The 13,072-nt window shown below is 42.7% G+C and overlaps 1 protein-coding gene across 1 annotated transcript in view; it reads right to left on the reverse strand.

Annotated features, from left to right (window-relative positions):
- The window catches only part of REPS2 (RALBP1 associated Eps domain containing 2), a 174,282-nt gene that overhangs the window by 79,852 nt on the left and 81,358 nt on the right, over positions 1 to 13,072 (reverse strand). The window contains exons 13-14 of the mRNA XM_077761695.1: positions 9,631 to 9,676; positions 6,424 to 6,560 (exon numbers count right to left, since the gene is read on the reverse strand). Coding sequence (XP_077617821.1) covers positions 6,424 to 6,560; positions 9,631 to 9,676 — 183 coding nt within the window. The remainder of the gene's footprint in view (positions 1 to 6,423; positions 6,561 to 9,630; positions 9,677 to 13,072) is intronic.

The raw sequence follows: 13,072 nt of genomic DNA on the forward strand, positions 1-13,072 counted from the left end.
GTTTTAAATTCTTATGGAAATGCAAGGGACCCAGAATTGCCAAAACAATCTTTAAAAAGAATAAAGGGGGCAGATTCACACTCCCAACTGCAAAACTTATTACAATTCTGCAGCAATCAAGACAGTATAGGGCTAGCCAAAGAACAGATCAATGTATCAATGGAATAGAACTGAGAATTCAGAAATAAACTTTTATATTTATGATCAGTTGATTTCCAACAAGGATGCCAAGAAAATTAAACAGGACGTTAATAGTTTTCCCAACAAATGGTACTGGGACAACTCCTAAATGTAAGAGTGAAAAATATAAAACTCTTAGAAGAAAAGAGGGGTGGTTGTGACCTTGAATTAGGCAATGATTTCTAAGATATGACACCAAAAGCACAAATGACAAAAGAGAAACTGGATTTCAACAAAATTAAAAGTTACTGTACCTCAAAGGATACCATCAAAAGGTTGAAAGAACAACCCACAAAATGGGAAAATATGTGTAAATCATATATCTGAAAAGGGACTTGTATCCAGAATATATAAAGAACTCTTACAAACTCAATAATGAAGGGACAACCCAATTAAAAAATGGGCAAAGGAATTGAATAGACATTTNTGGGCAAAGATTTTGAATAGACATTTCTCTAAAAATGACATAAATACGGCCAATAAGCACAAAAAAAGATGTTCATTGTTAGTCATTAGAAAAATGCAAATCAAGGGGTGCCTGGCTGGCTTGGTCAATACAGCATCTGACTCTTCATCTCGGGGTCATGGGTTCAAGCCCCATGTTGGGTGTAGAGATTACTCACAAATAATAATAGTATGGGGCGCCTGGGTGGCTCAGTCAGTTAAGCGTCTGACTTTAGCTGAGGCCGTGATGTCATGGTTTGTGGATTCAAGCCCCACGTCGGGCTCTGCGCTGACAGCTAGCTCCGTCCAAGCCTGGAGCCTGTCTTCGGATTCTGTGACTCCCTCTCTCCCCTGCTCACACTGTCTCTCTCTCTCTCTCAAAAATAAATAAAACATTACAAAAATAAAATAAAATAGTAAAAAAAATAAAAATTTAAAAAAAATAACAGAAAATGCAAATCAAAACCATGATAAGATACCACTTCATGATGGCTAAAATAAAAAGCCCAGACAGTAACAAGAGCTTCAAGAATAAGAAACTGCAGTCTTCACAGATGGCTAGTGAGTCGGTAAACTGGTGCAACTACCTCAGTAGTCCCTTGAGATGTGCAATTTAGAGTTACCATATGACCCAGAAATTTTACTCCCATGGATATCCATGAACTGATAAATGGATAAATAAAATATGCCATATTCATAGAATGTAGTATTATTCACCCATAAAAGGAATGAAGTTCTCCTACATGCTATAACCTGGATGAACCTCGCAAACATTATACTAAGTGAAAGAAGCCAGTTACAAAAGACCATATATTGTGACGGCACTAACATGGAATGTCCAGAACAGGCAAATTCATAGAAACAGAAACTATGTTAGAGGTTGCAAGCAGCTGCAGGGAGAGGAAAGGGGAATGAAGAAGGGCTGCTAGTGAGTATGGGGTTTCTTTTTGGGGTGAGGAAAATGTTCTAAAATTAGATAATGCTGGTAGTTGCACAACAGTATAAATACACTGCAAGCCACTGAACTGTATACTTAAAAAAGGGAGAATTTTAGCGGCGCCTGGGTGGCTCAGTCGGTTAAGCATCTGACTTCGGCTCAGGTCATGATTATCACTGTTTGTGAATTCGAGCCCCATGTCGGACTTTGTGCTGACAACTCAGAGCCTGGAGCCTGCTTCATAGTCTGTGTCTTCTTCTTTCTCTGCCCCTCCCTCTCTCTCAAAAAACAAATATTAAAAAAAAATTTTTAAGGGGCAAATTGTATAATTTGTGGATTTTATCTCAATAAAGCTTTCATTTAAATAAAATTGTCCAGACTGCCAAACTGAAGCATTAGCTGGATGTATACTGTAGACCAAAAGGTTTGGGAGATGGGGCAGGAATGCCATAATCCTACTAAATTTTAAAAAAGGAACAAGTAGCACTCATATGAATGATACAGTAAGGAAATCTATAAGGTCAAAGCCATCTGTGTGAGCAAATTCATCCTTTGGAGAATTTGAACGGTTACGTTTGGTAGGGGATGTTTTATCTCTTATTCCCAAGGGGCTTACATATTTTTCAAGTTGCAGAAGAAAATACTCATTTGTAGAAAACTCCACACAGACTCTTCGCAGCTTGTCAACTAAAAACTACACCCCCATTCCAAGTTAAGAGAGAGCCCTTATCCCATTTTGCCCATCTGTATATCTCACAATGGAGGCTAGAGAAAGTCGTCTAAAACTATTCCTCAGTATTGGACGGGCACTCAAGAGGAATCCAAAGAACGTATCAGAGGCGTAAAGCATGTTCTAAAATGCTTCTGTTATTTCAGGTGCATTCTAGAAAGAGGCAGCAGATTGGTCATTAAAATACCCTGGATACAGAAAAGTAGGCAACTCTGAGACAGGTAAACTCAGGAGGAAGGATATTTCTGGTGCTCTCAGGTACCATGTGGTCATTGTGACTACAGAGTAAAAGGTCAAATTTTTAAAATATCAGGGTGCGCGTGGGCAGCTCAGTTGGTTGTACGTCCAACTTCGGCTCAGATCATGATCTCACGGTTGGGTTCATGAGTTTAAGCCCTGCATCGGGGTTTGTTGCTGTCAGTGCAAAGCCTGCTTTGGATCCTCTACCCACGTCCCCTCTCTCTCCAAGTGCCTCCCCCACTCACACACACTCTCTCTCAAAAATAAATAAAACATTAAAAACAATAATAAAATATCTGTATATGAGACAAAATGTAAAAGATACAAGTGCTAGGGGGAGGCACCAGGGTGGCTCAGTCAACTAAGCATCCAACTCTTGATCTTGGCTCAGGTCATCTCACAGCTCATGAGTTCAAGCCGGGCATCAGGCTCTGCACTGATAGCGTGGACCCCGGTTGGGATTCTGTCTCTTCTTCCTTCTGCCCCTCCCCCATTTGTGCTTGCAAAATAAACTTAAAAAACAAGATACAAGTGGGTGTTCAATGAAAAGTGAGTTTCTCTCTCACTTCTGTCCCCAGTCATCCTATTCTCTTCCCCAGAGGCAACCACTGTTACCACTTTCCTCAGTAGCCTTCTGGAAGCTGCCTATACACTTAAGAAGAACATACATATTCTGCACTGTGCCTTCCTCACTTATCTCACATAGCTCTCCACTTAGCACACATACCTTATTCTTTTTAACTGCTTCCTAAGTAATCATAATACGGATGTGCTATAATTTCCTAACCCTGGAGTGGATTTTTATTATCAGTATGTCTAAAGCAGAGATAAAACATTAGAATGCATGGGTAGCATCTACCCATGGATGTATTTTGTTCGGCCATCACAATGGTTTGAACATGTGGATCTCAATGAATTTGACCATATGGGAGGTGGTGGAAAGAGCTGTCCACCAACACCCACTCTCATCTTTTACAGTAAGAGAAATGTCAATGGCAAACAGCTACCCTCCCAGGGACTATACTGCCCAGCTGCCTGGCAGCCAGCTATCTCCATGGGACTAGGTTTCCCCAGTTAAGAGCTGAGTGGAAGTGATGAAGGTTCTGGTTGCAGCTTTAAAGGGATGGCTGTGTCTCCTCCACACAGTCCCTGCCCCTTCTGCCAGGCAGATGCTCAGTGACTTGAACAGAACTATCTGGGGCCTGAAGGGGGTTCACCAGCACTGCAGCAACCTCCGGCTGCAAGCTTTAGGCATGGCTTTGGGGCAGGTCACTGCTGAGAGAGGAAGGAGGGGAGTGGAACAAAAGAAACCCCTGTTATGAAAAAACTGCTTGATGAAAACTGTTTTGATGAGGAAAAGGAGGTGAGGTTCTAAAAAGTAGTGCCTTCACAGTGTGATTTTTCTTACAGGAATTTCAGTAATAAAATGTTTTGGGGTTTTATGCATCGNGTCCCAGGTTTGACTGCATCTGGGTTTTGTACACTTGCATCATCACTGAGACTTTCTTACACGTTTTTGTTTTCTCTCCCAACACAGCAGCTGTTCAGGCCTTGAGAGGATGGCTCCACCACCCGGATCAACTTTTACAAAGATGACCTGATCTCCCTTTTACACACAGCCATCGTGCCATATCAAAGCCTCCCTATGAAAACATACGCCTTTAGGTGTAATACCAGCACCTACCTATCTAGAGCCCTGGAACAATCTAGACTCCTGTGAATATAAGTTCAGACTGTTCTTGCAGATATCAAAGGTAAAACCAATTGTCCCTGGCTGCCAAAGCGGCCTTGTTCATTTTTTATAAGATTTACATTCTACATCAGCCCTTCACGGGGCACCTGGCTGGCTCAGGCAGTAGAGCATATGACTCTCGATCTCCGGGTTGTGCGTGTGAACCCCATGTTGGGTGTAGGGATTACTTTAAAAAAATAAAATACTGAAATCAGCCATGTGTTATTCTTTCCCATATCATGTTACCTATCTTCATAAATTTGAAGGCATTAATGTCACCCCCTTCTAAGTTCTTCCCTTAAATCCCACCCAAGTCCAACACCGAGTCTGTGGGCTTTCCTCCCCTTGGTAGCTACAATCTTTTATTCTATTTCCTTCCCCTCCCTTTACATAAACATCAGCGCTCCTATGTAACTATCACTCCTTCATTTTCTTCACTTCCCTCCTTCATTCCTGCTTCTCTGCATCATCTCACCATCCTATTTCTTCTCCACACAATCCTTCCACCATAGGCCACTCTGACTCAGCAATCTAGCCTCACTGCTCGTTTCTCACAATCCCGTATTTCTACTACAGCAAGCAACTGGGGCTCGGTCCCTCTGTGAGCCCACCGAGGAACTGTCCCGCTGGAGGTCGAGAGGGTCAGGGGCCCTTATCCTCAGACTCCCTTTCCTCAGTGATCTTCTGTGCAAAGGAGTGCATATGGATCAAACATGCTGCTAGTAGGATCATGTTTATCATCTCGCCAAAACCATACAACTCTGCGGACAGCTGACCCTATTTTACAGATTTAAAACCTGAAGTGTAGAAAAAGTAAGCCACTTGCTGAAGAGTAAACAGTTAATAAGCAGCTGAGCTGGACTCCAAATCCAGTCTGGTCTCTTCCACTCTATGATGCAATGCCGTAAGAGCCATACACACCCATTCCCCAGCACAGCCAGCACTCCTCGTGGCCTTGCACGGCCAGAGAGGTGCTTGCACGCTTCCAGCCTCTCCAGCCTCTCCTTGCAAGGAAACCGTATTTCAATAGCTGCCCAGATTGTTTTAATCTTCTTGCAGGCAAAGAAAAATCTTCTAGGTCATAATCCACCAGCCATGTGAAATTTTTATAGCATCATCATCTGTGGCTACTCCCACCTCAAATACCAGTTACTATGAAATTATGCCAGAATTCGGATCAAAGTATGGGGGGAAATGCAAGGCAAATTTTTATCTGATGAACTCATGGCAAAGAATCGAATTTCATAGAGAGTTCCAGACTCTAGTACATTAAAAAACAATCTGTAACTTCACTGTGAGGAGACTACTTTATTAGAACAACTGAAACATGCTGAGCTCTGCTGGGACACAGGGGTCATGCTAATGTGTGAGCCAAAGAGAGTCTTTTCTTGCTTTAGTAGAAAAGATCATAATCTGCAAATCACTAGCATCTGAAGCTGGCTTGATTTAAAATGCACACAGATACAGAAAAAGTTCCAGGAAATCACTGTATTTATAGCTTGCCTACATTAGTCAGTGGAATGGCCCTTGCTGCTCCCAAAATAACACTTGGGAAGGCACTGCCTCCTAGCACCTTCACTAAAGCAAAGGCATGGCTCTCATCTGCTGTGCTCTAAGTTCCCCAGGAGGAGCCTTCCCACCTCACAGGGGGCCAGNAACCAGCTAGCCATCCGTCAGATTTATAAAGCAGAGCCCCCTCAGCATTAAACCCGCCAGGACACAGGATCTTCACCACAAGAGTAAGACACAGGAGAAGATTCTGGCCGGGTGTTGATCACCAAGATCTTTCACAGAAGAACCGCATAAGGGTCGAGGAAGTAACAGATAGTAATCTTGTATATAAACTGCCACAATGCAGCAGAGAACAAGACCCCAGCCGTGCACTCAGTGGGCTATCTGGGGTTTAAGTATTTTAATCCTCTTGGTACAGAATTTCGTAATTGTTGGTCCACAGCAAGTGTGGGCAAGGCTCACATGGGAGATCTATCTGCCTAGAACTGCTTTCCCTCCCAGGAATACCGCAGCAACTTGAAGACCTTCCCAGGATGGGGAACGGCCAGGTCTGCTCGCTCTGTGGATTCACAAAGGCCTCCGCGGCAGACACACATCCACGGACTCCAACAGGCAAAGGAAAGACTGGGGTGCAGAGGGACACTTCACCTGGCACACTGGGCTGGAAGACTTTATTCAGATCCAAGGAGGAGGCTCTGGAGTGGGTTTTCTGTGGCCGCGGTGGCGGGGTGGGAGGGTCCTCGCCCCTTTTCATGGCCTCTTCTATGGAGGTGCTAGAGTAAGATCTGCAGCAAAATAAGGAGAGGTCAGAAGGGAGACAGCAAAGCTTTAGTCTCTGAAGTAGGGTTGGAATGGAAATACCCACTACAAAGGGCTGACTGGCTCCCAGCTAGAAACAACAATGAATTGTACTGTCCCTTGGGTGCCAGTATCTGCAGTAACTGCCCACACCCCAACCCATGAATCGGAAACTTTTTTAACCTCTTTGTTCATATTATATCTTAGACCTAAATTTACCCAAAGGAAAAGCTAAATTCAAACCAGTTTCTATTGGCACCGTTAATAAGAACAACATGTAAACCTTCTGCTTAGGTACTTCCATGTTGTTACAGAAGGGCTGCACGGTATTAACAGACTGCAGAAGTTTCCTCCTGTTTACGAGCTAGTGCCATGACAGACAGGCACCTATGGAGATGGGACCGATAACCCGAGAGTAAGTATCCGATGCTCAGGGGAACACACCACAAGTGAAATTCGGGAAAGAAAAACACATCAGTCAGATGGAGGGCTCTAGGCTGTCTCACCATGAGAAAGAACAGTTTGGGGGAAATTTTCAAAGCAAAAGCCTCCTCTTAACCTTCTCCCTCCATCTGTATGTAACAAGTCAGTAGCTAACTAGGCAACTTCTGAGATTGTAACTCCAATAATGACATTTAAAGAAACAGGAAATAAATAGCTAGGTCACGTAGCTAAAAAGTTACACAGGCTCGATTAAAACTCCAATCTGTTTCTAAATTCCATTTTTAAAATATTCTGATACTGCCTATGAGCCAGGAAAGAAATCTTTTGGTAGCAGCNTAAACTACTGAGAGACCTAATTATTTTCTAAATTAATTCAACTCAGTACATTAGTCTATTGCTTAGAAATACGTTTGTGGATGAGTTCCCAGTATGATTTTCTAAAAAGCAGATGTGTATATTCCGTTCTACTCAGCTTCTCGGCTAAGTTCATGTCAAAGAATAAAATTACCTTTGAGTCAGAGATACGTTCTGGAAACAAATTAACCTCAGAAAACTGTCATTAGAATTTAGCTATGAGGGAGGCATTTATAAAATCAGAATCTATTACTATTAAGCAATTTCAATTCTTGGTAAAGTTGGTTTGGGCATAGCAAGATTTTACCTTCCTGAATCATTCCCTCAAGGGTTTCTTTGTGGTAGCTGAAGAGCTTTGTCTGTCATGCAAGGTTGGAACCTTTAATAAGGCCACCTTAACAGCATGTGACGTGCTCTGGGGTGGTCCCTGTACAATAAGTGGCATGACGGGCAAGGCAAAGGCATGCTGGAACCAGCATGAAGAATGCTCTGGTACGTTCAAGCCGAGTCAGAGGAAACTGATAAGAAAGAACACAATTTCAAATGGGAACTCCTGATTTAAAAAGGAAGTGAGAGACTCTAGCTAGAAATTAAACAAACTTTATGCCAGACAGAGCTTCAGTGACATTTTTCAGTCAAGAAAGAAAAAATAATGTGCGCGTGTGTACACAAACACACAGTCAGGCACACCATCCCACCCCACATATCTCATTCCATTTTATTTCTATATGTAACCCATGTATTTATATTTTCATATGGAAAGCGAACTGAATATCAAATGAGCAATACTGGAAAACTCTGACTACAACCAATTTAAATACAAATGTGCAGGGAATCAACACAATAATGAATGTAAGTGACGTTAGGATGGGGATTTTCCCTCTTCCCCTCACATTTCTACAAAGTTTTATTATTCTAAGAGGGAAAATAAAAATAAAAATAAAAATAAAAATAATTTGATTCTTTCAGTATCAGNAGAATAATATAGGAAATTAGGCCAGAGATATTAATAGAAATGTGACTATGAAACTTTGTACTTTCACTCGCTTTGAGAAAAGAGGAAGTCAACAGAAGAAAAATGTGAGGTTCAATTTACAGTTAACGTGGCACACGTAAGCAGATTCCTGCGATTCCAAGGGTTTTCCTACTCTGAGGGCAGATAAATGTTACTATTCCTACATCTTAAAGCCAGTAGAGACTAATTTCAAAAGATCCATTCATCCTTAAAAAACAACAACAACAAGAAAGGATGGGTAAATGTGGTAGTCATAGAGAAAAACAGTGATTGTATCTGTTCTTCCTGCCAAAAAGAATTACTCTGTTGTTTCAAACAACAGGACTATAGATAGCTGTACCTTCTATAAACAAGGAAACAAATCCCCAATTTAGGAAATCTAGATATAAAAGATAGACTAAGGGATAACTCTTAGATATACACAAAGACGAGATTTCCTTAAATGTCGGTATTTCAAGCATCAGATTTAATTTCACTTCTTCAGGAATGTGTCTAAGCAGCCAAAAGAAAAAAGTCCCTAAAAGCCAGAGCAAAACTTGCAAGCCACAAACATACTGTCCTAGCTCCTACTGTATTCCTGCCACTGAAAAGTGCCCCCAGTACCATGTCCTTCTCTGAGGTTCTATCCATGTTTCTGTATTTCTCCTCCATCTTCCACTATGTTGTCTGATGTCACTGCAACCCTGCCTTACTGGCTCTCCCTCTTCTACTCGCCTCTACTGACCTAAAAACTGTGACTCCAAAAAAGAGGCTCTAAGATAGGCTAAAACAGACCGTAAGCACTGCTTACCTAAAGCTTCAAAGCTCATTTTAAAATCACTGTGAGCATTTGCCTTTCCAACCCTAGATTTTACACCTCCCGTGTCTTTTTGGTGTCAACCTTGCCATGACAGTCAATTTCAGTGAGTTTACCTTTTCACCCCTTTTCCTTCTCTCCAAAGCCACTGCCCCCTATTTCTTATCATCCTGCAACAAGTGGGCCATATCACAGAAGCCACTTCTTGTTAGTCGACTGGCCAGCAGCAGCCACCACCTTCCAGCACTAAGAGACACAGAAAGTAAGAGTGTCCCAGCAGCGCCGCAGGCTCTGGTCAGGCCCCTCAGGATGAGGGCACTCACCCATAGCCTAAGCTGCAAATCTAAAGGAAAAGGAGATCGTGGGCTGGACTCCAGGTTGTGGGATTTTGTTTCTAGTCAGAGACAGGATACGAAGGGCATTAAAGCAGAAATTAAACACATACTACCTGGATCTTGGTCTTGCTTTGAGGCTGTTGGAATCCTTAGAAGTGGCTGAAACAAAGACCGGTTGTTGTTTACTTGGCTTTCATTTCTGCCGATGAACAGGTTTACAAGCAATACCTGGGCTAGTACAGAACATAGATCTCAACAGGTAAATACGAGGTATAGGTATCCCTGTGGAGAACTGGACTGCTTCCACATTCTCATTTTGTCATTTTATTTCTAAAGCTAAAGGCACAATTCAAAAGAAAGAAAAACTAACATTTTTTCTCCTTTTGTCAGAGCACTAAGGAGCTATTCTCAAGTCTACACTGATGAATAAAGAAATTCCAGTCTAAAAAGACAACCCTCTCAAGGGGTTATCTGCTTATATAATGAGGAGTTCTGACCTGTGGTTTCCTTGGTCTATCATGATAGCCTAGTAATTGATTTTGAACCAGCCTCCCCTGAAGGCTAGGAAAAACTCTATCAAGTTACATATTTTAAGAATTTCTTAAAATACACTACCAGAGCAGCATGACCACAAGAAATCAAAGCTCCCACAAGTTAAGTTGAAAAGAGCAACACAGCTTTTCCTGAAAGAAAATATTCTTGTGTCCTATGTCCCTGTGACTGAATCACACAGAGTATATTATGGAATGATATCACTAAAATATCTTATCAACCATACAACTTTTCCTTATCAAATTTAAATCATAAACTAACTTGCTCACCATCGACACCCACGGACCCTAACGCTCCCCTCACAAGTTGTTGGGAATAATTAGAAACATTTACAAAAACAATCATTTTTTATGTTTTCAATACACTATGGAAGACAACTTTAGAAACCACCAGTTATGCTAAGGTTTTGCAAACACTGCGAATCTTTCATCATAAAATCTCATAAAAATTCATAGAAAAAGTGCTACGAACTAGGAACAAGGAGAATATCGTCTGTATATTGTGTGCAGAAATTCTTCTAAGAGAAAATGTCTCAATGCATTATCCCACCCTTTTTTACATTGCCTTAAAGATAAAAACCCTCCTTGGTGTAAAGGAGCCTGGATTTATGATGGTCATTAAAATCTATGAGTTAGATAAGCAGGAAAAAAAAGAGGAGTTAGAAATGCTAACAAGGCACAAAGCAAGGAAGCTATATTCCCTTAGATACGGTCAGCTGTAGAAAAGACGCATGTCTCTCAAAATAAGCATTGTGGCTTGTTGTAGGGAGAACACGGGCATCTTTCAACTCCAACCCATCAATGTGCTGCCTGAGCCAGCAAAGTATTGGAAGGCTGACGAGCCTGAGCCCTGTCTTGCCCATTATCATGCATCCCCACCTGCATGTATGAGGAAAACTACCTCTTCCTGCCCCACAAACCCCAGGCAGCAAAGGAAAGCAGCCTAAGGGTAGCCGGTCCTGCAGCCAAGCAGGCTGCCTTGGGGCTCAGTGGAAAGTATGACCAGACTCACCACAAAGCTGGGGGCTGTCCACCGGGCAGGTGGCTCTGAGCCCCTCTTCTTCCGCAGGCTACACTACTTCCAGGAATATGTGGGTCCAGGGCATCTGGGCAGCTCAGTCGGTTAAGCATCCGACTCTTGATTTAAGCCTAAGTCATGATCAAGCCCCACTGTCAGCGCAGAGCCTGTTTGGCATTCTCTCCCTCTCTCTATTCCCTTTCCCCTGCTAGCTCACTCGTTCTCTCAAAAAATAAATAAGTAAACATTAAAAAAAAAAAAAAAAGAAACATGTGGTTTGGGAAAGTCTTAGTCATGTTAGAATAAAAGCCTGGTTCCTCAAACGAGACTGTAGTGACCGTTAATTCCTTTGTCAAGTGCCATTATCTCTGTCTTTTTGCTGGGGTAAGAAGGGGTGTGGAAGGAAGAGTAAACCCGGCTGGTGAGAGATAGACACACAGACAGATGGGGTGAGGGGTATGGATAAGCAGTGGGGACCAGGACAGGAGTCCTGAGGACCACGTGTTCCTCCTGGCCACAACACTAACTACTGCCTCAGTTTCTTCACCTACAGGATGAAGAAAATAAAAATGTGGCCCCTTTCTCCTGAGAGGAAAGAGAAGGCAAAGGTACTTGGAAAACAAAATGTATTCTAGAATTGTAAAATATTACTGTTGTAGAGTACCCCTAATTTTTCAAGCTTAGAAATCTGATTCTAAATTTAGTTTGCTCTAGGACAGCGAAGGAGGTACAGGTGGGACAGGTAATGGAAGGAGAAACCTGCTCTAGCCCATAAGGCCATGGGGGTGATGCCAGCAAACAGGGCAGCTGCCAGAATCACCAACAGCTGTCTGCAGGCTATAGCACGGGGGACAAACAGGCCTCGTATGCTCAGCATGACCTGCAGACGTCACGAAAAAGATCACCATTGTGCAGTGTGCTCTGGGGAACTCGGCTGCAAGATGTTAGCTAAGAAATCTATGAGACTCCACTAATATATACACTCTCAGCACTTACAAAGGTAACAGCCTATTACAAAGTCTGTGACAAGGAACACCCCCTTCCCTGACAGCAGCCCCACCACCACATGCTCCTCCTCACCATCACCATTGTCATCACCACCACCAGCCACAGTGGAAGCACAGGCCAGGGAGAGACTTCTGCCACCTGCAAAAATATACCCCAGGCAGGTCGTGGTGAGTCCCCACAGGTTTTGGATCACAGAAAGCTAGAGAACACTATTCTGGTTCAGTCTTCCATTGGCTGCCAAACCTCTGAAAGTCAGACTCGACATTTGGGACACGTGAATATCTGCAAAAATGGCAAGGCCGTGTTGTACGGGAATCCAGGCAGAAGCCAACAGGTAGGTCACAGCTTCTCATTTACCTAGGAAGATGGAAGAAGGACAGCTTCCCAGAACACTCCAGGCATGTCACCATTCCAGAAAATTGAAATAGGATAAAAAGGCAAGACTAAAGTTTAATTCTCTAAAGGGCAGCAACTCAGCTGAGGTGAACTGCCCACGTGGCATGGACAGACAACCACCACCTTGAAATTCTATAGTGTCTCGCACTGGAAATGCAAACACTCTCCAGGAGAGGAGGTATTAAACATGTTTCAGATGAGGGATTCCCTCACAGCCACTCCAGATAGGGCACCAAGGGGAAAAATGAATCGGAAACCACATAGCATGTTCCTAGGCAGAATGTGAAACAAATTCAGATGTACTTCATGCACGGTCACACACCCTGATAGGATTTGTCTGGTGACTACGTGGCCCGTTCAATGAAGAAATCTTAAAAATGACGTCTACAGCTCATGCTCCAGAGAACACATGATGCTCATGGAAAAAATAGGAAGTGATGAGCCTCAAAGGCTGTTGGAAAAGCACCAATTTAACTCTCCAAATTCAAATAGTTTTTATTAATACTGTTAACATGAAGTTTACAAAAACTGAGGCACATCCACTCTAGCTCCAGAAATTAGAGTTGGAAAGAACCCACCTCC

This window comes from Crocuta crocuta, unplaced genomic scaffold, assembly GCF_008692635.1.
Source record: "Crocuta crocuta isolate KB4526 unplaced genomic scaffold, BGI_CrCroc_1.0 scaffold657, whole genome shotgun sequence".
NCBI lineage: Eukaryota > Metazoa > Chordata > Mammalia > Carnivora > Hyaenidae > Crocuta > Crocuta crocuta.